Source organism: Pseudophryne corroboree, chromosome 3 (genome assembly GCF_028390025.1).
Source record: "Pseudophryne corroboree isolate aPseCor3 chromosome 3, aPseCor3.hap2, whole genome shotgun sequence".
Lineage (NCBI taxonomy): Eukaryota > Metazoa > Chordata > Amphibia > Anura > Myobatrachidae > Pseudophryne > Pseudophryne corroboree.
This window is the reverse complement of record NC_086446.1, coordinates 540289518-540316560: the sequence shown is the minus strand read 5'-3', so window position 1 is coordinate 540316560 and position 27043 is coordinate 540289518. Positions and strand designations below refer to the sequence as shown.

The 27043-nt window shown below is 47.9% G+C and overlaps 1 protein-coding gene across 2 annotated transcripts in view; it reads right to left on the bottom strand.

The window, feature by feature from the left end:
• KIF19 (kinesin family member 19) overlaps positions 1 to 27043 on the bottom strand; it is a 240429-nt gene that overhangs the window by 104223 nt on the left and 109163 nt on the right. For both annotated transcript variants that reach the window (XM_063961184.1, XM_063961185.1), the window contains exons 4-5: positions 7013 to 7100; positions 5777 to 5913 (exon numbers count right to left, since the gene is read on the bottom strand). In XM_063961184.1, coding sequence (XP_063817254.1) covers positions 5777 to 5913; positions 7013 to 7100 — 225 coding nt within the window. The remainder of the gene's footprint in view (positions 1 to 5776; positions 5914 to 7012; positions 7101 to 27043) is intronic.

Genomic DNA, 27043 nt, shown 5'->3' with positions numbered 1-27043 from the left:
AACGGATCCGAGGGGATAACCATTGGACAGAACTGGCGAGAGGGACGTCTCTTGAAAGAGATTGCGTACCCGTGAGAGACAACTTCCCGCATCCAGGCGTCTAAAGTGGTCTTTAGCCAGGCCTGGGCAAACTGCAGAAGTCGGCCTCCCACCTTGGGCTCACCCAGGGGGAGGCCCGCCCCGTCATGCAGCAGGCTTGTCTTGTTTGGATGCAGGCTGGCGAGCGGACCAGGATTGTTTAGATTTGGGCTTAGTGATTTTGTAAGTACGAGCCTGTCTCGGGTACGCCTGACCTTTTGCTTTACCTGGAGGTCAAAAGGAACGAAAAGTTGTACTCTTAGCCTACGGAGCAGATGGATTAGTACTTGGGAGAAACGCAGTCTTGGCTGTCGCCAAGTCAGTCACAATTTTGTTCAGATCCTCTCCAAATAGTATGTCTCCCTTAAAAGGAAGCACTTCCAAGGTCTTTTTGGAGTCCAGGTCAACTTTCTAGGACCTCAACCACAGAACCGGCGAGTCAGGATAGACATAGTAGACGCCTTGGCCGCCATGACCCCTGCATCAGAGGCCGCCTCCTGAATATAGTGAGAGGCTGTAGTAATATATGACAGATATTGTCTGGCAGTGTCAGAAAAATCCTGAAGCAGCTCATCCTCAATTGCCTGAACCCATGCTTCAATTCCTTTTGCAGCCCAAGAGGCAGCCATAGTGGGTCTATGTACAGCACCGCTAAGAGTGTAAATAGACTTCAGGCATCCCTCCACACGCTTATCTGTCGGTTCCTTCAGTAAGGTGACAGTGGTGACAGGCAGAGTAGATGACACCACAAGACGGGCGACATGAGAGTCCACTGGCGGTGGAGTTTCCCACTTGGTACTCAACTTCGCAGGTATAGGATAACGATCAAGCATCTTTTTAAACAGGAAAAATATATTTCCTGGAGATGACCAGGATTCCTGACGTATGTCAATTATAAGGTCTGAATGTGGTAAAACTACTTTAGCAAACTTCTGATGTTTGAACTTATCAGGTTCCTTAGACGTAGCAGGGGGCTCAATCTCATCATCAATTTGGAGAATCAGCTTGATAGCCTCCACTAGGTGAGGAACATCAACCTGGTTTGTAGATTCCTCATCAGAAGCAACTGCATCAGTGTCTGACGGATCAGTATATTCCCCATTCTCGTCGGAAGAATTATCCAAAATATTAGTGGATTGTGAGGAAGAAATGGCCCCCTTAGATGACCCCTTGGCTCCAGAAGGGAAACGAAAGATTGATTTAATTGTTGTAACTGGGTAGACCGAGTATTCGCCCATAGCGTATTAACTACAGGGACAATATGTGGCTGTAATGGCACAGGAAGTCCCACAGGGGGCGTAAGACGTGTTACAAGCGTAGTCAGCATATTTGAAAACGCTGCCCAAGGTGGGTCCTAATTGGCCACAGGTGCCGCAGGCGGACTGGGAGATGTATGGCACCCAGCGCCTGAACCAGCAGCTAACACTTCGCCCACTGGTAAATCCGTGGCGACAGCACTGCATGATGCAGAAGTGTCCGCGGATGTCCCGCCCTGTGTAGCAGACGTTATATGGGATGTAGCCTTAGGGTGTAACAGTACAATATAGCCAAACAAACACAATACCAGCAAATAATCCTCTGTTATGTGACAGAAAACACAGAGCACAAACAGAGGATTTAAACGGTGTGGGGTGACTGAAAAACACAGTGAAAAATAAAAAATAGTATACCCTGTGTAGCACTATATATTATATGAGACAATGACGCACCTAGCAGCCATGGTACAGAATATAGTGATAGCAATACGTGTGATACACAAGAATGGAATCCACATAGCAGCTACAGGCACACTCAGTCACAGGTACAATGCAGGAATTATTACAGATAATTGCCCAGAGCTGTCACTCTGTGACTGTGTGGCTAACGCTGGGCGTGGCTAGGAGCTCTCATTGGGTTAGCAGCAGGTCTATCACACCCAGTCCACAGCTGATTGGACGAGAAACACCCTCCCACACAGGTTACATCCAATGGGAGGCTGCTGTGTGTTCTCAGAGCAGGATTAACAATGGGGCTGATGGAGCTGCAGCTCCAGCTTCACACCCCATAAAAGGCCCACTGCATCTGCAGCAACATACCCTCCAACAATTTACACATAAAAATTGCTACAAATTCTAAAAGGTGGTGTGGCCAAGGGTACAGCGACGTGGCCGTGCCCCTTTTCCTATACTTTCAATAGAAGTGTGGAGAGCCAAAAATCAGTACAGACATGCGGGGTGCACTAGCCCTGTGCTGGGCATCCCCCCGCATGTCAGTGTAAGTGATCGTAGCTGTGCTAAATTTAGCACCGCTACGATCAGGTCGGAATGACCCCCTATTTCCTGCTGACAGTCCTCCTGCCCCCTCCCGCATCAACAATCCCCACTCCCTAGCCGCGGCGCACGTGGAACAAAAGCTGCTGTGGCCACCGGCATAGATGTGTATGAAAGCAGCGCAGCGGAAGGCTTTCATAGCCCTCCCAGCGCTGCATACTCTCTGAGCCCCGGAGCCTCATCTGCGCGTTATGTCACAGAAGTGCCTCCCCGCCACAGCCGCGCACAGATCCCCAGAGGCCCTGATTCCGCAACAAAGCACCTGGCCGGCCGGCCTGGAAGCCCCGAGATGGCTAATGTAGCGGATAGAGTGGGTGATATCGCGGCAGGTAATGTATGGAAGCTGACACTGACACTGCACAGCACTCTCACCTTTTACATTGATTCAGCGAGTCAGTCAGTTCTGCCAGCCAGTCACTATTGTTAGCGCCGGTGTCCAAACGCGCCGCATTACAGGGAAGTATACGCACTAAATAAACTACAGCTCCCAGCAACCCTTAGCGCCAAAGCACGCTAAGGGCTGCTGGGAGCTGTAGTTAATATTGAGTCCATCTTCCCTGTAATGCGGTGCGTTGGGACACTGACGCTAACAATAGTGATTGGCTGCTGTGCGAGTTTCCGGGAGAGCCACTGCCAAAGGGAGGACAGCAGCCTAGCTGCTTCCAGGAGTAGAAGCAGGAGAAGGATTACCCACCCCTCTCCCACTCGCAGTACCTCCGGGCCCCATCCGCGGCACCCGCTCCACCATCCACGGTGGCTCCGGACCCCCTCCCATACCCGCAGCACCCCTGCACCCGCCCCTCCCCCACCCGTGGCACCCCCGCACCCTCCCCCACCTGCGGTACCCGGCCTTCTCCCACCAACGCACCAGGCCCCTTATCCCCTCTGCTGGACTTCACCACCGGGTACTGTGGAGCCTTTTGTAAACGGATTTTAGTAAATGTGACCTGCGATCCCTGCCCTGGTGGATATAGTGGGGTCCCTGTGCGGCACACTGTCCACGCCAGTGGTGCAGTCCGTCTCCTGGGTCCGCGACCGGATCGTAATTTACCGGCGGGACCCACCTGGGGGACCCTCTTACCTCCTCCCTTTAGTGCAGCCACGTGATCCTGGAGAGAGGCAGCGGTGCTGTGCCTGAAAATCAGTGCATCTCCGCTGCAAGTACCCGGGAACCCGACCGCTGAGGGAGGTGATGGAGCCGCAGCACAGCATGTCATAAAGACATAAAAAGTGCTGCGGCCCTTCAAGTCTTCTAAAAAGCTCTTTTCAGGGCTCCCTAGCGCAGCCCCACCTGTTAGTGACCTGCACTGCAGGCACTAACTTACAAACTGAGCTCAAGTGCCTGGAGGCGGGGCTATAGAGGAGGAGGTGCAGTGCATCCTGGGAACAGTCAAAGCTTTAGCCTGTTGGTGCCTCGGATCAAGATCCAACTCTACACCAATCGATGTTATTCCCTGTGGAATACCAGTTTACCCCGCTGTAGAAAAGGTTAGTAATTATGTTTACAACTCTTTTAGGAGTGATTAGGGGCGAGCACAGTCCATTTTGTATCCCACAGTATGCACTTGTGGATTTGTACTAGCCCTACCTTTCCTTACTTTGCAGCAGTTGGTGGTATAATGTCCAGATATTAGGGACTTTCAAAGTATGCAGTCTCCGGCTCCACGCTGACCGATGCGTGCAGCGAATGCGGCTTGACGACGTCACACTGCAGCCGCTGGCGGGAGAACGAGTGATGCGGTTAGATCTCACGGTGCTGCACCTCATGTGCCTCCATTGCCTTTCGTGCATCTGCGTGCACTTTTTCAAGGATGACAGGAAGTTCTCAGTTCCCCCTTTTATTGTTAAAAAACTTGTATAACTCATGTGCTTTAGCCAAGGTGCACAGACTGCAGAGAAGGAGCCAGCCGGCCGCAGTCACTTGGAACAGGCACCAGGAGGACGCTGTCACCAACCGGGAGAGCAGACCCAAGGCATGGCAAGCAGGTAAGGGTCTTGGCCTTGTTTATTGTATGTATCCTATGCCCCCAGCGTGATGAAAATGAGGAGTGTGGCTCAAGGTGACAGCATATCCTTTGAGGCCACATCCCTTGACTTCATTCATTCTCCTTACAACTAAACTCTATGATAAATTATAACTGTTTAATAGCAGTAACAGGTCATTTGCAACACATTACTAATAATACTTAGCATTTCTGAAACCCTTCCTAAGCTAACCCTGGTATTAAAATCACAGTTGGAACTTTAGTTTTTGCAGGGGATTCAGCAGATATGAGCCCTGGCAATGATGGGTTCTAGCAATGAGGGGGCCCATCACTGGCCGTCCATACACTACACAAACTCCCAAAAGGTTGGGAGCAGGGCCCTCTTACCTCTTTGTTTGAATGTTAATACCCAGTTTTGTTTGTGCTTATACACAAATGCATAGTGCTGAGGTTGACACTGTATAAATAAATGCTAATAATGACAATAATAAAAATAATAAGGCTAAAACCCTATTACAGGAGTCACTTGACAAAGTATTATTGGTTTTACAAGACACAGATTACTTGTCAGTGCTTTAAATGTACACAGTACTTTATCTATTCAGTAAAATAATCTTCGTTCTGTATTATGATTAGATAAATAACACTTCTGTGGTAACTAAATTCTCATTTTACATAGATTTGTTGTGGTTTCCCATCTGCCTGTTTGCATACTTGGTTTCTCCAGTGTGTGTAATGTGCAAATATTACACAGGTTATATTGTCATCACATCTCGCTTCTTCAGAAGAAATCAACGCATGTAAAGCCTCAAAGTGTCACCATGGAGATTATCTGCCCGGCTCCAAGGATGGTTCAGCCAAGGCGGCAGCAAGCGTTATCAAGTGAAACATGAGGAGCAGGAAGCCACAAGAATAGATATTATGAGCACTACACGCTATGGAGATGAGTGTTTATGGATACACAAGACACTACATGAGCACACAATGTTCCTCCCAATGAAGTAAATTATATTGTGATCATTGTACATATCCTTGGGGTGCAGGACATTATTTTAATAACTGACTCGCCTATGATTCCACAGAAGGTACTGGACTTCTCTCTGCTTATGTTTGGAAATGGGTAAGCTTGATTAAATGCCGACACAGTAGGGCACTTACAGCCACAGAATGATGTGGGGCATTCGATGGTTCCAAAAGCAAACTCTACTACAAAGGTAAGGGAAACCTGATGTTCCCTTACTTCTTTAGACAGATCTCCAAAGCTGATCTCCAGTGCTGCACGTACAATTGCTAAAAAAAACTATTTTTGAGGTTCTCTCCTTTTCGTCTCCATTACAAGCTACAGTTGTGAGTATGATCATTTATTTCTCTCTGTTATTCTCCACCACCATCATCATCACTAACCTCTAAGTAGGACATGAGGACCTCATATTCCATATCATCACTGGTCTCTTCGATGGCTCTGAACAGGTCATTAAGAGTCCTTATATATATCCCAGGTTCTCGGTCTGTGCCCAGCATAGTGTATGTCTTGCCACATCCTGGGGTGACAATGGTGAATAAAATGGGTGCAATTAAAACAAAAAAAAACACACAGTATTTTCACTATGTCAAGAAAACCTAGACTATTTATAATGCCCAGATTGTAGATATCAGATTGCAAAGCTAAATTCTAGTTTAGCAATTTACGATGACTATCATGGCCAATTACTACATGTGTATGGGGATAAATATGGAAAATGTGACTTTGTGGCTACAAATTGTTTACTTAATATGCAGTTTGTGTCTCATTGAGGACACTAGTTCCTAGTGAATTGGCAGACAGCATATTGGCTTAGACCACAATATGGCTTCCTCAGCAACCTTGCTCAGTATGATAGCAGTAGGGCACAGGTTCTCAAACTCGGTCCTCAGGACCCCACACAGTGCATGTTTTGCAGGTCTCCTCACAGAATCACAAGTGAAATAATTTGCTCCACCTGTGGACCTTTTAAAATGTGTCAGTGAATAATGAATACACCTGTGCACCTGCTGGGTTACCTGCAAAACATGCACTGTGTGGGGTCCTGAGGACAGAGTTTGAGAACCACTGCAGTAGGGTAATAAATCAGCAATAAAAAGAAAATGCTGATTCATGTTCTTACTAAATGTACTGCTAAATACTGTATATTTGAAAGCAGAGAAGAAAACTGACATGGCCATGGAATATTGTATCGCATGCACAGCTCCTTTGTTCAAGCCCAAAATATTGGTCCCCGAGGAACCACCCGTCATGTTGCCTTGGTACCAGAAGATGCAGGTAATCTACTGAGGACAACAACCTGTTCACACATGAATGAGCCTCTTGCTTAACCTTGCCTATGTTGGCAGTGCATTATTGCGTTATGCGAGATAGTAAGCTTAGTGGGTTGCATATAGTGTATACAGGGGTAATGCTGATGACAATTAAGACAATAAACCCACACTGAGGCCATTTCCAGTGCACACAGTTTAAATCCTGTTATATTTTTCTTCTTTTCTTCAGTGATGAAGTATCTCATTCCCAAGTGATGCTAATAGTTCCTAGTGAATTCACGCGTTCCCACAAAATTGTGCCTCACTTTTCAACATTTGTCCACTTCACGTTGCTGTAAAACTGACCTGTTGGGCCATAGGCAAATACTGTGGCATTGTAACCTGAGATGACTCCTTCAATCAGACCTTTGGTGGTGAGTCTGTACACAGTGTCCTGAAAGACAGAAAAACATGCTGATGGGTTCCCCTGGAATTGCCATGACACATTTACATTGCTTCCTGTTGTAACTGCATATAAAACATAAAAAAACATGTATGTTTCATATTGTCTACCTGTTTACAAATTCCTAACATGCGTCCATACAGACTGAATGCAAAGTCTAACTAAAACAATTACAACACTCATGGGGGTATATGCAATAGCGGGCGAATTCGCGGCAATTATCGCCGTTTTTTCAATTCGACCAAATTCGCCAGGTGAATTCCGGAAGGTGGCTTCCGGAATTCACCATATGCAATGAAAAACGGATTCGCCAGAGTCGCGGGCGAAAATCGGCCGATTTGGCGGATTTTGCCGCGATTTTAAAAAACGGGAACAAACGGGGAAAAACCCGAAAAAAAAATGGCGTGGGGTCCCCCCTCCAAAGCATAACCAGCCTCGGGCTCATCGAGCTGGTCCTGGTTCTAAAAATGCAGGGGAAAAATCGGCCAGGGATCCCCCGTATTTTTAAAACCAGCACCGGGCTCTGCGCCTGATGCTGGTGCCAAAAATACGGGGGACAAAAAGAGTAGGGGTCCCCCGTATTTTTAACACCAGCATCGGGCTCCACTAGCTGGACAGATAATGCCACAGCCGGGGGTCACTTTTATGCCGTGCCCTGCGGCCGTGGCATCAAATATCCAACTAGTCACCCCTGGCCGGGGTACCCTGGGGGAGTGGGGACCCCTTCAATCAAGGGGTCCCCCCCCCCCAGCCACCCAAGGGCCAGGGGTGAAGCCCGAGGCTGTCCCCCCCCATCCAATGGGCTGCGGATGGGGGGGCTGATAGCCTTTGTGATAAAAAAAAAAGATATTGTTTTTTCCATTAGTACTACAAGTCCCAGCAAGCCTCCCCCGCAAGCTGGTACTTGGAGAACCACAAGTACCAGCATGCGGGAGAAAAACGGGCCCGCTGGTACCTGTAGTACTACTGGGAAAAAAATACCCAAATAAAAACAGGACACACACACCTTGATAGTAAAACTTTATTTCATACGCCGACACACACATACTTACCTGTGTTGACACGCCGACTGCAACGATCTCCGACGATCCGAGGGTACCTGTCAAAAAATTATACTCACCTTCCAGCGTCCAGAGGTCCAGGTCCAGAGGTAAATCCACGTACTTTTTAAAAAAACAAACCGAACACGATCCACCGGACTAATGAAAGGGGTCCAATGTTTTCACATTAGACTCCTTTCCCCGAATGCCGGGACATCACGTGACTCCTGTCACTGATGTCCCTTCAGCCAATCAGGAAGCGCTACTGCCGTGGCGCTCACCTGATTGGCTGGACGCCGTCTGTACTCTGACAGCGCCTCGCAAAGCCGCTCCATTACTTTCAATGGTGGGAACTTTGCGGCTAGCGGTGGGGTCACCCGCCGGTCAGCCGCTGACCGGCGGGTGACCTCACCGCTAGCCGCTAAGTTCCCACCATTGAATATAATGGAGGGAGCTGTGCGATGCGCTGTCACAGCGATCAGCCAATCAGGTGAGCGCAACGAAGTTGCGCTTCCTGATTGGCTTAGAGACCTGTCAGTGACAGCTGTCACTGACAGGTCTCAATCGTGGAAAGGTGTCCCATGTGTCAGCATGGGACCCCTTTCAGTCCGTTCTGGAGCGGGTATTTGCGTTTTCTTTTTTTGCCAAGTACGTGGATTTATCTCTGGACCCTGAGGTGAGTATATTGAACTTTGCTTTTCAGGTATCCGTGGATTCTACATGGAGAAGAGGACCGATGTCGGCGTGTGAACATAGGTAAGTATGTGTGTGTCGGTAGTGTGAAATAAAGTTTTACTGTCGACGGTGTGTGTGTCCTGTTTTTATTTGGGTATTTTTTTCCCAGTAGTACTACAGGTACCAGCGGGCCCGCTTTTCTCCCGCATGCTGGTACTTGTGGTTCTCCAAGTACCAGCTTGCGGGGGAGGCTTGCTGGGACTTGTAGTACTAATGGAAAAAACAATATCTTTTTTTTATCACAAAGGCTATCAGCCCCCCCATCCGCAGCCCATTGGATGGGGGGGGACAGCCTCGGGCTTCACCCCTGGCCCTTGGGTGGCTGGGGGGGGGGGACCCCTTGATTGAAGGGGTCCCCACTCCCCCAGGGTACCCCGGCCAGGGGTGACTAGTTGGATATTTGATGCCACGGCCGCAGGGCACGGCATAAAAGTGACCCCCGGCTGTGGCATTATCTGTCCAGCTAGTGGAGCCCGATGCTGGTGTTAAAAATACGGGGGACCCCTACTCTTTTTGTCCCCCGTATTTTTGGCACCAGCACCAGGCGCAGAGCCCGGTGCTGGTTTTAAAAATACGGGGGATCCCCTGTCAATTTTTTCCCCGCATTTTTAGAACCAGGACCAGCTCAATGAGCCCGAGGCTGGTTATGCTTTGGAGGGGGGACCCCACGCCATTTTTTTTTCTGATTTTACCGTTCCAGCAATAAAAAAAAAAAAAAAAATAATAATATTTTAAAAAATATATAAATAATATTTGTGCCTCCCCCCAAAAAAAAAAAAAAACCTAATCCCTTCTAATATAAATAGATCTGCTATTCCCCAAAAAAAAAACACCAAAAAAAACATGTTTAAAATTTTTTTATTTGTTTTCACCCTCCAAAGTGTGGCGGATTGAAAATGACGAATTTGCTGTCTAAAAGCACTGCTGTCGAATTTCCAAACTTGAATTGAATATGCTTTGGTCGAATTGCAGCACTTGTATCATTGCAGAAAAGTCGAATTTGCAAAAAGTCGAATTTCAAAAAGTCGAATTTTGAAAGTCCGTTTTTTGGTCGGAAAGCACTGCATTGCATAGGCGAATTTTTTTTTTTGGTCGAAAATGACCCGAAATTCGCCAATTTCGGGAATTCGACCACAATTGCATATACCCCATGGAGTTTATGGCGCTGAGGGCCTAATTCAGACCTGGTCGCTGCAGCGGCAGAGTATGCAGGCTGAAGCCCAGTGAAGTGTGCGCATGCGCAACAGCCGCACTGAGCATGCGCACACAGTAGGATGCAATGGCATCTTACTTATGCGATCGCCTCTGCCCGATTGACAATGTCAGTGTTGGCGGCGTTGCGGCAGCATTTGGGGGGTGCGGTCCGGACAACGCAAGCAAGTTCAGAACATTTGCTGGGGGGACTGCAGCGGCTATGTGACGTCACTCACAGCCACTGCGACACAAAACATGGGGGGTAGCCGCCTGCCTTCGCAGCTAGGCTGCGTAGACAGAGAGCTACTCGTCAGGTGCGAAATAGAGATGAGCGGGTTCGGTTTCTCTGAATCCGAACCCGCCAGAACTTCATGTTTTTTTTCACGGGTCCGAGCGACTCGGATCTTCCCGCCTTGCTCGGTTAACCCGAGCGCGCCCGAACGTCATCATGACGCTGTCGGATTCTCGCGAGGCTCGGATTCTATCGCGAGACTCGGATTCTATATAAGGAGCCGCGCGTCGCCGCCATTTTCACACGTGCATTGAGATTGATAGGGAGAGGACGTGGCTGGCGTCCTCTCCATTTAGATTATAAGAGACTGAGAGAGATTTACTGGAGCTGACTAGGAGGAGTACTGTTACTGTAGAAGTGTAGAGACTGAGTGGAGAGAGTTTACTAGTGAGGACAGTGCAGTTTACTTTATAATCCGTTCTCTGCCTGAAAAAAGCGATACACAGCACACAGTGACTCAGTCACATACCATATCTGTGTGCACTGCTCAGGCTCAGGCCAGTGTGCTGCATCATCTATTATCTATATATAAATATAATATTATATATATATCTGTCTGACTGCTCAGCTCACACAGCTTATAATTGTGGGGGAGACTGGGGAGCACTACTGCAGTGCCGGTTATAGCAGGAGCCAGGAGTACATAATATATTATATAGTGAGTGACCACCAGACACACAGTGCAGTTTATTTAATATATCCGTTCTCTGCCTGAAAAAAGCGATACACACAGTGACTCAGTCAGTCACATACCATATCTGTGTGCACTGCTCAGGCTCAGGCCAGTGTGCTGCATCATCTATTATCTATATATAATATTATATATATCTGTCTGACTGCTCAGCTCACACAGCTTATAATTGTGGGGGAGACTGGGGAGCACTACTGCAGTGCCAGTTATAGGTTATAGCAGGAGCCAGGAGTACATAATATATTATATAGTGAGTGACCACCAGACACACAGTGCAGTTTATTTAATATATCCGTTCTCTGCCTGAAAAAAGCGATACACACAGTGACTCAGTCAGTCACATACCATATCTGTGTGCACTGCTCAGGCTCAGGCCAGTGTGCTGCATCATCTATTATCTATATATAATATTATATATATCTGTCTGACTGCTCAGCTCACACAGCTTATAATTGTGGGGGAGACTGGGGAGCACTACTGCAGTGCCAGTTATAGGTTATAGCAGGAGCCAGGAGTACATAATATATTATATAGTGAGTGACCACCAGACACACAGTGCAGTTTATTTAATATATCCGTTCTCTGCCTGAAAAAAGCGATACACACAGTGACTCAGTCAGTCACATACCATATCTGTGTGCACTGCTCAGGCTCAGGCCAGTGTGCTGCATCATCTATATATATTATATATCTGTCTGACTGCTCAGCTCACACAGCTTATAATTGTGGGGGAGACTGGGGAGCACTACTGCAGTGCCAGTTATAGGTTATAGCAGGAGCCAGGAGTACATATTATATTAAAATTAAACAGTGCACACTTTTGCTGCAGGAGTGCCACTGCCAGTGTGACTGACCAGTGACCTGACCACACTGACCACCAGTATAGTTAGTAGTATACTTATATTGTGATTGCCTGAAAAAGTTAAACACTCGTCGTGTGACTTCACTTGTGTGTTTTTTGTTTTTTTATTCTATAAAAATAAAACTCATTCTGCTGACAGACAGTGTCCAGCAGGTCCGTCATTATATAATATATAATATATACCTGTCCGGCTGCAGTAGTGATATATATATATTTTTTATATCATTTATCATCCAGTCGCAGCAGACACAGTACGGTAGTTCACGGCTGTGGCTACCTCTGTGTCTCTGCACTCGGCAGGCAGTCCGTCCATAATTGTAATACCACCTAACCGTGGATTTTTTTCATTCTTCTTTATACATACATAGTTACATAGACATCTTCTCTTTATCAACCAGTCTATATTAGCTGCAGACACAGTACAGTACGGTAGTTCACGGCTGTGGCTACCTCTGTGTCTGCACTCGGCAGGCAGTCCGTCCATAATTGTATACCACCTAACCGTGGTTTTTTTTCATTCTTCTTTATACATACATAGTTACATAGACATCTTCTCTTTATCAACCAGTCTATATTAGCTGCAGACACAGTACAGTACGGTAGTTCACGGCTGTGGCTACCTCTGTGTCTGCACTCGGCAGGCAGTCCGTCCATAATTGTATACCACCTAACCGTGGATTTTTTTCAGTCTTCTTTATACATACATAGTTACATAGACATCTTCTCTTTATCAACCAGTCTATATTAGCTGCAGACACAGTACAGTACGGTAGTTCACGGCTGTGGCTACCTCTGTGTCTGCAGTCGGCAGGCAGTCCATAATTGTATACTAGTATCCATCTCCATTGTTTACCTGAGGTGCCTTTTAGTTGTGCCTATTAAAATATGGAGAACAAAAATGTTGAGGTTCCAAAATTAGGGAAAGATCAAGATCCACTTCCACCTCGTGCTGAAGCTGCTGCCACTAGTCATGGCCGAGACGATGAAATGCCAGCAACGTCGTCTGCCAAGGCCGATGCCCAATGTCATAGTACAGAGCATGTCAAATCCAAAACACCAAATATCAGAAAAAAAAGGACTCCAAAACCTAAAATAAAATTGTCGGAGAAGCGTAAACTTGCCAATATGCCATTTACCACACGGAGTGGCAAGGAACGGCTGAGGCCCTGGCCTATGTTCATGGCTAGTGGTTCAGCTTCACATGAGGATGGAAGCACTCAGCCTCTCGCTAGAAAAATGAAAAGACTCAAGCTGGCAAAAGCAGCACAGCAAAGAACTGTGCATTCTTCGAAATCCCAAATCCACAAGGAGAGTCCAATTGTGTCGGTTGCGATGCCTGACCTTCCCAACACTGGACGTGAAGAGCATGCGCCTTCCACCATTTGCATGCCCCCTGCAAGTGCTGGAAGGAGCACCCGCAGTCCAGTTCCTGATAGTCAGATTGAAGATGTCAGTGTTGAAGTACACCAGGATGAGGAGGATATGGGTGTTGCTGGCGCTGGGGAGGAAATTGACCAGGAGGATTCTGATGGTGAGGTGGTTTGTTTAAGTCAGGCACCCGGGGAGACACCTGTTGTCCGTGGGAGGAATATGGCCGTTGACATGCCAGGTGAAAATACCAAAAAAATCAGCTCTTCGGTGTGGAGGTATTTCACCAGAAATGCGGACAACAGGTGTCAAGCCGTGTGTTCCCTTTGTCAAGCTGTAATAAGTAGGGGTAAGGACGTTAACCACCTCGGAACATCCTCCCTTATACGTCACCTGCAGCGCATTCATAATAAGTCAGTGACAAGTTCAAAAACTTTGGGTGACAGCGGAAGCAGTCCACTGACCAGTAAATCCCTTCCTCTTGTAACCAAGCTCACGCAAACCACCACACCAACTCCCTCAGTGTCAATTTCCTCCTTCCCCAGGAATGCCAATAGTCCTGCAGGCCATGTCACTGGCAATTCTGACGAGTCCTCTCCTGCCTGGGATTCCTCCGATGCATCCTTGCGTGTAACGCCTACTGCTGCTGGCGCTGCTGTTGTTGCCGCTGGGAGTCGATGGTCATCCCAGAGGGGAAGTCGTAAGCCCACTTGTACTACTTCCAGTAAGCAATTGACTGTTCAACAGTCCTTTGCGAGGAAGATGAAATATCACAGCAGTCATCCTACTGCAAAGCGGATAACTGAGGCCTTGACAACTATGTTGGTGTTAGACGTGCGTCCGGTATCCGCCGTTAGTTCACAGGGAACTAGACAATTTATTGAGGCAGTGTGCCCCCGTTACCAAATACCATCTAGGTTCCACTTCTCTAGGCAGGCGATACCGAGAATGTACACGGACGTCAGAAAAAGACTCACCAGTGTCCTAAAAAATGCAGTTGTACCCAATGTCCACTTAACCACGGACATGTGGACAAGTGGAGCAGGGCAGGGTCAGGACTATATGACTGTGACAGCCCACTGGGTAGATGTATGGACTCCCGCCGCAAGAACAGCAGCGGCGGCACCAGTAGCAGCATCTCGCAAACGCCAACTCTTTCCTAGGCAGGCTACGCTTTGTATCACCGCTTTCCAGAATACGCACACAGCTGAAAACCTCTTACGGCAACTGAGGAAGATCATCGCGGAATGGCTTACCCCAATTGGACTCTCCTGTGGATTTGTGGCATCGGACAACGCCAGCAATATTGTGTGTGCATTAAATATGGGCAAATTCCAGCACGTCCCATGTTTTGCACATACCTTGAATTTGGTGGTGCAGAATTTTTTAAAAAACGACAGGGGCGTGCAAGAGATGCTGTCGGTGGCCAGAAGAATTGCGGGACACTTTCGGCGTACAGGCACCACGTACAGAAGACTGGAGCACCACCAAAAACTACTGAACCTGCCCTGCCATCATCTGAAGCAAGAAGTGGTAACGAGGTGGAATTCAACCCTCTATATGCTTCAGAGGTTGGAGGAGCAGCAAAAGGCCATTCAAGCCTATACAATTGAGCACGATATAGGAGGTGGAATGCACCTGTCTCAAGTGCAGTGGAGAATGATTTCAACGTTGTGCAAGGTTCTGATGCCCTTTGAACTTGCCACACGTGAAGTCAGTTCAGACACTGCCAGCCTGAGTCAGGTCATTCCCCTCATCAGGCTTTTGCAGAAGAAGCTGGAGGCATTGAAGAAGGAGCTAAAAGGGAGCGATTCCGCTAGGCATGTGGGACTTGTGGATGCAGCCCTTAATTCGCTTAACAAGGATTCACGGGTGGTCAATCTGTTGAAATCAGAGCACTACATTTTGGCCACCGTGCTCGATCCTAGATTTAAAGCCTACCTTGGATCTCTCTTTCCGGCAGACACAAGTCTGCTGGGGTTGAAAGACCTGCTGGTGACAAAATTGTCAAGTCAAGCGGAACGCGACCTGTCAACATCTCCTCCTTCACATTCTCCCGCAACTGGGGGTGCGAGGAAAAGGCTCAGAATTCCGAGCCCACCCGCTGGCGGTGATGCAGGGCAGTCTGGAGCGACTGCTGATGCTGACATCTGGTCCGGACTGAAGGACCTGACAACGATTACGGACATGTCGTCTACTGTCACTGCATATGATTCTCTCAACATTGATAGAATGGTGGAGGATTATATGAGTGACCGCATCCAAGTAGGCACGTCACACAGTCCGTACTTATACTGGCAGGAAAAAGAGGCAATTTGGAGGCCCTTGCACAAACTGGCTTTATTCTACCTAAGTTGCCCTCCCACAAGTGTGTACTCCGAAAGAGTGTTTAGTGCCGCCGCTCACCTTGTCAGCAATCGGCGTACGAGGTTACATCCAGAAAATGTGGAGAAGATGATGTTCATTAAAATAAGAATTTACTTACCGATAATTCTATTTCTCGGAGTCCGTAGTGGATGCTGGGGTTCCTGAAAGGACCATGGGGAATAGCGGCTCCGCAGGAGACAGGGCACAAAAGTAAAGCTTTTACAGGTCAGGTGGTGTGTACTGGCTCCTCCCCCTATGACCCTCCTCCAGACTCCAGTTAGGTACTGTGCCCGGACGAGCGTACACAATAAGAGAGGATTTTGAATCCCGGGTAAGACTCATACCAGCCACACCAATCACACCGTACAACTTGTGATCTAAACCCAGTTAACAGTATGATAACAGAGGAGCCTCTGAAAGATGGCTTCCTAAACAATAACCCGAATTAGTTAACAATAACTATGTACAAGTATTGCAGATAATCCGCACTTGGGATGGGCGCCCAGCATCCACTACGGACTCCGAGAAATAGAATTATCGGTAAGTAAATTCTTATTTTCTCTATCGTCCTAAGTGGATGCTGGGGTTCCTGAAAGGACCATGGGGATTATACCAAAGCTCCCAAACGGGCGGGAGAGTGCGGATGACTCTGCAGCACCGAATGAGAGAACTCCAGGTCCTCCTTTGCCAGGGTATCAAATTTGTAAAAATTTACAAACGTGTTCTCCCCTGACCACGTAGCTGCTCGGCAGAGTTGTAATGCCGAGACCCCTCGGGCAGCCGCCCAAGATGAGCCCACCTTCCTTGCGGAATGGGCCTTAACAGATTTAGGCTGTGGCAGGCCTGCCACAGAATGTACAAGTTGAATTTTGTTACAAATCCAACGAGCAATCGACTGCTTAGAAGCAGGTGCACCCAACTTGTTGGGTGCATACAGTATAAACAGCGAGTCAGATTTTCTGACTCCAGCCGTCCTTTAAATGTATATTTTTAAGGCTCTGACAACGTCCAACAACTTGGAGTCCTTCAAGTCGTCTGTAGCCGCAGGCACTACAATAGGCTGGTTCAGGTGAAACGCTGATACCACCTTAGGGAGAAAATGCGGACGCGTCCGCAGCTCTGCCCTATGTCGAATGGAAAATTAAATAAGGGCTTTTATAAGACAAAGCCGCCAGTTCAGATACTCTCCCGGCCGAAGCCAGGGCCAGTAACATAGTCACTTTCCATGTGAGATATTTCAAATCCACATTCTTTAGTGGTTCAAACCAATTGGATTTGAGGAAATCTAAAACTACATTTAGATCCCATGGTGCCACCTTAGGCACCACAGGAGGCTGTATATGCAGTACTCCTTTGATAAAAATCTGGACCTCAGGGACTGAGGCCAATTCTTTTTGGAAGAATATTGATAGGGCCGAAATTTGAACCTTAATAGATCCCAATTTGAGACCCATAGACAATCCTGATTGCAGGAAATGTAGGAAAACGACCCAGTTGAAATTCCTCCATCGGAGCACTCCGCTGCTCGCACCACGCAACATATTTTCGCCAAATACGGCGATAATGCTTCGCGGTGACTTCCTTCCTTGCCTTTATCAAGGTAGGAATGACTTCTTCTGGAATGCCTTTTCCTTTTAGGATCTGGCATTCAAACGCCATGCCGTCAAACGCAGCCGCGGTAAGTCTTGAAAAAGACAAGGACCCTGCTGAAGCAGGTCCCTTCTCAGAAGTAGAGGCCACGGATCGTCCGTGACCATCTCTTGAAGTTCCGGGTACCAAGTCCTTCTTGGCCAATCCGGAGCCACTAGTCTTACTCCTCTTTGCCGTATAATCCTCAAAACCTTTGGTATGAGAGGCAGAGGAGGAAACACCTATACCGACTGGTACACCCAATGTGTTACCAGCGCGTCCACAGCTATTGCCTGCGGATCTCTTGACCTGGCGCAATACCTGTCCAGTGTCTTGTTGAGGCGAGACGCCATCATGTCCACCATTGGTTTTACCCAACGGTTTAATAGCATGTGGAAAACTTCTGGATGAAGTCCCCACTCTCCCGGGTGAAGGTCGTGTCTGCTGAGGAAGTCTGCTTCCCAGTTGTCCACGCCCGGGATGAATACTGCTGACAGTGCTATCACGTGATTCTCCGCCCAGCGAAGGATCCTGGCAGCTTCTGCCATTGCCCTCCTGCTTCTTGTGCCGCCCTGTCTGTTTACATGGGCGACTGCCGTGATGTTGTCCGACTGGATCAACACCGGACTTCCTTGAAGCAGAGGTTTCGCCTGGCTTAGAGCATTGTAGATTGCTCTTAGTTCCAGAATGCTTATGTGAAGAGACTTTTTCAGGCTCGACCACACTCCCTGGAAATTTCTTCCCTGTGTGACTGCTCCCCAGCCTCTCAGGCTGGCATCCGTGGTCACCAGGATCCAATCCTGCATGCCGAATCTGCGGCCCTCCAATAGATGAGCCTCCTGCAACCACCACAGAAGGGATACCCTTGTCCTCGGCGACAGGGTTATCCGCAGGTGCATCTGAAGATGCGACCCTGACCATTTGTCCAACAGATCCCTTTGCATGGAATCTGCCGAAAGGGATTGCTTCGTAAGAAGCTACCATTTTTTCCCAGGACTCTTGTGCATTGATGTACAGACACCTTTCCTGGTTTTAGGAGGTTCCTGACCAGGTCAGATAACTCCTTGGCTTTTTCTTCGGGAAGAAAAACCTTTTTCTGAACTGTGTCCAGAATCATCCCCAGGAACAGCAGACGAGTTGTCGGCATTAATTGGGATTTTGGAATATTCAGAATCCATCCGTGCTGCTTTAGCACCTCTTGAGATAGTGCTAAACCCATCTCTAGCTGTTCTCTGGACCTTGCCCTTATTAGGAGATCGTCCAAGTATGGGATAATTAATACGCCTTTTCTTCGAAGAAGAAATATTATCTCGGCCATTACCTTTGTAAAGACCCGAGATGCCGTGGACAAACCAAACGGCAGCGTCTGAAACTGATAGTGACAGTTTTGTACAACGAACCTGAGGTACCCCTGGTGTGAGGGGTAATTGGAACGTGGAGATACGCATCCTTGATGTCCAAGGATACCATAAAGTCCCCTTCTTCCAGGTTCGCTATCACTGCTCTGAGTGACTCCATCTTGAACTTGAACTTCTTTATGTACAGGTTCAAGGACTTCAGATTTAGAATAGGCCTTACCGAGCCATCCGGCTTCGGTACCACAAAAAGAGTGGAATAATACCCCTTCCCTTGTTGTAGAAGAGGTACCTTGACTATCACCTGCTGAGAATACAGCTTGTGAATGGCTTCCAAAACCGTCTCCCTTTCTGAGGGGGACGTTGGTAAAGCAGACTTCAGGAAACGGCGAGGTGGCTCTGTCTCTAATTTCAACCTGTACCCCTGAGATATTATCTGCAGGATCCAGGGATTTACCTGCGAGTGAGCCCACTGCGCGCTGTAATTCTTGAGACGACCGCCTACCGCCCCCGAGTCCGCTTGCGAAGCCCCAGCGTCATGCTGAGGCTTTTGTAGAAGCCGGGGAGGGCTTCTGTTCCTGGGAAGGAGCTGCCTGTTGCTGTCTCTTCCCTCGTCCTCTGCCTCGTGGCAGATATGAATAGCCCTTTGCTCTCTTATTTTTAAAGGAACGAAAGGGCTGCGGTTGAAAGGTCGGTGCCTTTTTCTGTTGGGGAGTGACTTGAGGTAGAAAGGTGGATTTCCCGGCCGTAGCCGTGGCCACCAAATCCGATAGACCGACCCCAAATAACTCCTCTACGCATCGCCTGTCCACTGTCGTGTCCATAAAGCTCTTCTGGCCGAAATGGACATAGCACTTACCCGTGATGCCAGTGTGCAGATATCTCTCTGTGCATCACGCATATAAAGAAATGCATCCTTTATTTGTTCTAACGACAGTAAAATATTGTCCCTGTCCAGGGTATCAATATTTTCGATCAGGGACTCTGACCAAACTACCCCAGCACTGCACATCCAGGCAGTCGCAATATCTGGTCGTAGTATAACACCTGCATGTGTGTATATACCTTTTTGGATATTTTCCATCCTCCTATCTGATGGATCTTTAAGTGCGGCCGTCTCAGGAGAGGGTAACGCCACTTGTTTTGATAAGCGTGTTAGCGCTTTGTCCACCCTAGGAGGTGTTTCCCAGCGCTCCCTAACCTCTGGCGGGAAAGGGTATAAAGCCAATAACTTCTTTGAAATTAGCAGTTTTTTTATCGGGGCACCCCACGCTTCATCACACACGTCATTTAATTCTTCTGATTCGGTAAAAACTACTGGTAGTTTTTTCACACCCCACATAATACCCTGTTTAGTGGTACCTGTAGTATCAGCTAAATGTAACATCTCCTTTATTGCCAAAATCATATAACGTGTGGCCCTACTGGAAAATACGGTTAATTCGTCACCTTCACCACCGGAATCAGTGCCTGTGTCTAGGTCTGTGTCGACCGACTGAGGCAAGGGGCGTTTTACAGCCCCTGACGGTATTTGAGGCGCCTGGACAGGCACTAATTGAGTGTCCGGCCGCCTCATGTCGGCAAACGACTGCTTAAGCGAGTTGACGCTATCCCGTAATTCCACAAATAAAGGCATCCATTCTGGTGTCGACCCCCTAGGAGGTGACATCCTCATATTTGGCAATTGCTCCGCCTCCACACCAATAACGTCCTCATACATGTCGACACACACGTACCGACACACAGCAGACACACAGGGAATGCTCTATACGAAGACAGGACCCACTAGCCCTTTGGGGAGACAGAGGGAGAGTCTGCCAGCACACACCAAAAAGCGCTATATATGACAGGGATAGCCTTATGATTAAGTGCTCCCTTATAGCTGCTTTTATATTAATATATTGCCATTTATTTTGCCCCCCCTCTCTGTTATACCCTGTTTCTGTAGTGCAGTGCAGGGGAGAGACCTGGGAGCCTTCCTGACCAGCGGAGCTGTGACAGAAAATGGCGCCGTGTGCTGAGGAGATAGGCCCCGCCCCTTTTTCGGCGGGCTCGTCTCCCGCTATTTAGTACATTTAGGCAGGGGTAAATATCTCCATATAGCCTCTGGGGCTATATGTGAGGTATTTTTAGCCTTTTTAAAGGTTTTCATTTGCCTCCCAGGGCGCCCCCCCCCAGCGCCCTGCACCCTCAGTGACTGCCGTGTGAAGTGTGCTGAGAGGAAAATGGCGCACAGCTGCAGTGCTGTGCGCTACCTTAAGAAGACTGCAGGAGTCTTCAGCCGCCGATTCTGGACCTCTTCTTGCTTCAGCATCTGTGAGGGGGCCGGCGGCGTGGCTCCGGTGACCATCCAGGCTGTACCTGTGATCGTCCCTCTGGAGCTTCATGTCCAGTAGCCAAGAAGCCAATCCATCCTGCACGCAGGTGAGTTCACTTCTTCTCCCCTCTGTCCCTCGTTGCAGTGATCCTGTTGCCAGCAGGAATCACTGTAAAATAAAAAACCTAAGCTAAACTCTCTAAGCAGCTCTTTATGAGAGCCACCTAGAATTGCACCCTTCTCGGCCGGGCACAAAAATCTAACTGGAGTCTGGAGGAGGGTCATAGGGGGAGGAGCCAGTACACACCACCTGACCTGTAAAAGCTTTACTTTTGTGCCCTGTCTCCTGCGGAGCCGCTATTCCCCATGGTCCTTTCAGGAACCCCAGCATCCACTTAGGACGATAGAGAAAATGAATTATAATCAATTCCTCCGCGGAGACATTGACCAGCAGCAATTGCCTCCACAAAGTACACAGGGAGCTGAGATGGTGGATTACAGTGGGGACGAATTGATAATCTGTGAGGAGGGGGATGTACACGGTGATATATCGGAGGGTGAAGATGAGGTGGACATCTTGCCTCTGTAGAGCCAGTTTGTGCAAGGAGAGATTAATTGCTTCTTTTTTGGGGGGGGTCCAAACCAACCCGTCATATCAGTCACAGTCGTGTGGCAGACCCTGTCACTGAAATGATGGGTTGGTTAAAGTGTGCATGTCCTGTTTTGTTTATACAACATAAGGGTGGGTGGGAGGGCCCAAGGACAATTCCATCTTGCACCTCTTTTTTCTTTTCTTTTTCTTTGCATCATGTGCTGATTGGGGAGGGTTTTTTGGAAGGGACATCCTGCGTGACACTGCAGTGCCACTCCTAGATGGGCCCGGTGTTTGTGTCGGCCACTAGGGTCGCTAATCTTACTCACACAGTCAGCTACCTCATTGCGCCTCTTTTTTTCTTTGCGTCATGTGCTGTTTGGGGAGGGTTTTTTGGAAGGGACATCCTGCGTGACACTGCAGTGCCACTCCTAGATGGGCCCGGTGTTTGTGTCGGCCACTAGGGTCGCTAATCTTACTCACACAGCTACCTCATTGCGCCTCTTTTTTTCTTTGCGTCATGTGCTGTTTGGGGAGGTTTTTTTGGAAGGGACATCCTGCGTGACACTGCAGTGCCACTCCTAGATGGGCCCGGTGTTTGTGTCGGCCACTAGGGTCGCTTATCTTACTCACACAGCGACCTCGGTGCAAATTTTAGGACTAAAAATAATATTGTGAGGTGTGAGGTATTCAGAATAGACTGAAAATGAGTGTAAATTATGGTTTTTGAGGTTAATAATACTTTGGGATCAAAATGACCCCCAAATTCTATGATTTAAGCTGTTTTTTAGTGTTTTTTGAAAAAAACACCCGAATCCAAAACACACCCGAATCCGACAAAAAAAATTCGGTGAGGTTTTGCCAAAACGCGTTCGAACCCAAAACACGGCCGCGGAACCGAACCCAAAACCAAAACCCGAAAAATTTCAGGCGCTCATCTCTAGTGCGAAAGCATCGCCGCCATCTGATGCTTTCGTATGTCTGTGGGGGGACAGGAGCTGGCACGTGGAGCGGACTTGCCCTGTGGAAGGCTCTCATTCTGGAACTTGGCCGGATCTGTCTTTCTGTGAAATAGAGCATTTCAGGCGACACTATAGGATTGCCAAATGCTCCCTATGATTCTGAATCATGCGTGTGTGGAAGTGAAGCCTGATATTAATGATAACAGTTACAGCGTCTGGAGTCAATGGACGGCACAGGGTTCTGCTTGCATAAAAATCAACCCTACATTAGCTCTACGGATTATCGCATTACCGTAAGGTAGTAAATTAGACTTCCGCGGCTGCTGAAACTACAATCACTTGTGTGCAACACAGAACATGCTCCTATAGCTTCTCACATAATAACCAGAACACCAAATCCTGCACTCAGGAGCCATAACAAGGAACAGCCTGTGCTTTCACTACAGTGCGTCACTATCTCAAAGGACAAATAAAAGGCATTACCTAGAGGTCTGCCGTCCTGACTGTGGGTGGGTTATATTGCACTTCCCTACACTCCTGGAATGTTTGTGGGACTCCCAAATTTCAGAAAGATCTCCTGTAGTCCTGGTAGATTAGACCAATTTCCTGGATACTGCCCACTTCTCCAGTGAAGTGGGTGATTGTGGGCATGATGTTATTGTGGGCATGATGATGTTTAGAGTAGGGGTGTGTAGGGGTGTGATAATGTGATTGGCAGAGCCATGGCATCCGTACTTCCCACTCTTACCTCTTTTCCAGGATCTCACAGAAGAGGGGTTTTAAAAGGAGGCAAACATGGATCATAAAGAATAAATGAGTCGGACACCCCAACAATTAATTGATGTCTCCAGATTGCTAAATGATGACATCAGCTGGCTGGAGTCCAATATTTTTACGTCATAACTATATATACGTTTTTAATAGAGTCAAGTAAAACATTTTTTTATAATAGCTGAATGAATTAAATAATAATTATATTATTAACACTGTCCCTCATCACATAACTTAACCTACGGAAGACATATAAGCACAATTTATTACATTTAATATTTTTTTCTGAATTTCTCCATAACAGATTTTTGGCCTTGGGGTACCATGAAAAAAAAAAAATGGATACTCTAGGGTGTTGTGATTCAAAAAAGTTTGGGATCCACTGCTATAGGCAGCAAAATACGAGTGATAACAACACGTGAAAATAGTGCTCTGCTCTTAAGATTTTACAATCTACGGGGAAGAGCAGAGACAAAGAAAACAACAAGGAGTGGGTGAGTAGGTATGGAGGAGCTGAAAGGGATGAGTTAGGAGGAATAGGTGGGGGTGCAGTAGGGAATGGCGGGTCCTGGCGGTCGATATACCGACGCCGACATCCCGAAGTAGGATGCAGGCGTCAAATTACAAACAGCTGGCATCCCGATCGTCCAGACAGCAGGACTCGCTGCGCGCATGCGGGGGGGCGGGTTAGGGTTAGGCACATAGAAGGGAAGGTTAGGGTTAGGCATCGAGCGGAGAGGGTTATGTTTAGGCACCACCGGGGAGGGTAAGGGTTAGGCACCCACAAGGGAGGGTTAGGGTCGGGGGCAGAGGAGGGTTAGGGGGCTAACAGGGGGGGTTGTCGAGATTCTGATGGACGGAATACCACTGTCTGGATTCTAACCGCCGGCATCCCGTCCATCGCCAATTCATACTGACCCCGTGGGGAGAGTAGGGGAAGAGTTAGGAGTAGGTGGGCAGGGACAGTAGGAGATGAGAAACAAGATACAAAATAAACTTTAGCTTTAATAGACTACAGAGAAAACTGCTAAGCGTTTGGGTTGTATTTTCTTTTAGAAACTAGAGAGGCGTTAATGAAATGTTTACAAAAAAAGGTCAATTTTGATAAAGTTCCACAGAGTCAGAGCTGCAAAGCTAAGAGCTCGACCCCCAAATGAATTATGGGAGAGTATAGATACAGTCCTCATCTGTAGATCGAAATAAGCACGTGCAGGTGTAAGAAATCAGAAGCTGCTTAAGGTAACTTGGATCCTGGTTATGTAGAACATTGAAAGCCAGTAAGCCAATCTTGAAATAGATTTACCATCTAACAGGCAGCCAGCGAAGGGAGAAGAAAAATAGGATTTTAATACCTACCGGTAAATCCTTTTCTCTTAGTCCGTAGAGGATGCTCGGGACAATTCAAGAACCATGGGGTATAGACGGGATCCGCAGGAGACATGGGCACTTTAAGACTTTAAAAGGGGTGTGAACTGGCTCCTCCCTCTATGCCCCTCCTCCAGACTCCAGTTATAGGAACTGTGCCCAGGGAGACGGACATTTCGAGGAAAAAGGATTTATTTTGATTTAAACTAAGGTGAGATACATACAAGCTCACACCTCAAACATGCCGTACAACATGGCATTCAACCCAACGCATGCAACAGCATGAATAATGACAGCAACAGGCTGACTATAACCGCAACACAACATGTGTGTAACCATAACCAATAACTGCAGATACAGTATGCACTACGGACTAAGAGAAAAGGATTTACCGGTAGGTATTAAAATCCTATTTTCTCTATACGTCCTAGAGGATGCTGGGGACACTTCCAAGAGCCATGGGGTTTATACCAAAGCTCAAGAATGGGCGGGAGAGTGCGGATGACTCTGCAACACCGATTGACCAAACAAGAGGTCTTCCTTAGCCAGGGTATCAAACTTGTAAAACTTTGCAAAAGTGTTTGAACCCGACCAAGTAGCTGTTCGGCAAAGCTGTAATGCCGAGACCCCCCGGGCAGCCGCCCAGGATGAGCCCACCTTTCTGGTAGAATGAAGCTTCACCGATTTCGGTAACGGCAATCCAGCCGTAGAATGAGCTTGACGAACTGTATTACAGATCCAGCGTGCAATAGTCTGCTTGGAAGCAGGAGCCCCAATCTTGTTGGGATCATACAGAACAAACAGAGCCTCCGTTTTCCTAATCTGAGCCGTTCTGGCTACATAAATTTTCAAAGCTCTGACTACATCTAGAGACTTCGATTCCTCAAAGGCGTCAGTAGCCACTGGCATCACAATAGGTTGGTTCATGTGAAACCATGACACCACTTTAGGCAGAAATTGCTGACGAGTTCTCAACTCCGCTCTATCTTCATGGAAGATCAAATAGGGGCTCTTGTGAGACAAAGCTGCCAATTCAGACACCCGCCTTGCAGAGGCCAAGGCCAACAGCATGATCACTTTCCAAGTGACGAATTTCAACTCTACCTTAAGTAAAGGTTCAAACCAATGAGAATGCAGGAACCGCAACACCACGTTAAGCTCCCATGGTGCCACCGGGGGCACAGAGGGAGGTTGGATGTGCAGCACACCTTTCACGAAAGTCTGAACTTCCAGAAGGGAAGCCAATTCTTTTTGAAAGAAAATTGACAAGGCCGAAATTTGTACTTTAATTGATCCTAACTTTAGGCCCGCATCCACCCCTGCTTGCAGAAAATGGAGAAAACGGCCCAGCTGAAATTCTTCCGTAGGAGCTTTCTTGGATTCACACCAAGACACATATTTTCTCCAAATACGGTGATAATGTTTCGCCGTTACCTCTTTTCTAGCCTGAAGCAGTGTGGGAATTACTTCACCGGGAATACCCTTTCGGGCTAGGATCCTGCGCTCAACCTCCAAGCCGTCAAACGAAGCCGCGGTAAGTCTTGGTACACGCACGGCCCCTGCTGTAACAGATCCTCTCGCAGAGGAAGAGGCCAGGGATCTCCTATGAGCAATTCCTGAAGATCTGGATACCAAGCCCTCCTTGGCCAGTCTGGAACAATGAGGATTGCCTGAACCCTTGTTCTTCTTATGATCTTTATCACTTTTGGAATGAGTGGAATCGGAGGGAACACATATACCGACTGAAACACCTACGGTGTCACTAGGGCGTCCACTGCTATTGCTTGAGGGTCCCTCGACCTGGAACAATATCTTGGAAGTTTCTTGTTGAGGCGAGACGCCATCATGTCTATTTGAGGAATTCCCCAACGACTTGTCACTTCTGCAAAGACCTCTTGATGAAGACCCCACTCTCCTGGATGGAGATCGTGTCTGCTGAGGAAGTCTGCTTCCCAGTTGTCTACACCCGGAATGAAGATCGCTGACATGCCTTTCCGCCCAGCGGAAAACTTTTGTGGCTTCTGCCATTGCCGCTCTGCTCTTCGTTCTGCCCTGGCGGTTTACGTACACCACTGCTGTTATGTTGTCCAACTGAATCAAGACGGGCAGATCGCGAAGAAGATGTTCCGCTTGCAGAAGGCCGTTGTAAATGGCCCTTAACTCCAGAATGTTTATGTGTAGACAGGCTTCCTGGCTTGACCATTTTCCCTGGAAATTTTCCCCCTGTGTGACTGCACCCCAGCCTCGGAGACTCGCATCCGTGGTCACCAGGATCCAGTTCTGGATCCCGAATCTGCGTCCCTCTAGGAGATGAGAGCTGTGCAGCCACCACAGGAGTGAGATTCTGGTTTTGGAAGACAGGATTATCTGTCGGTCATGTACAGATGGGATCCG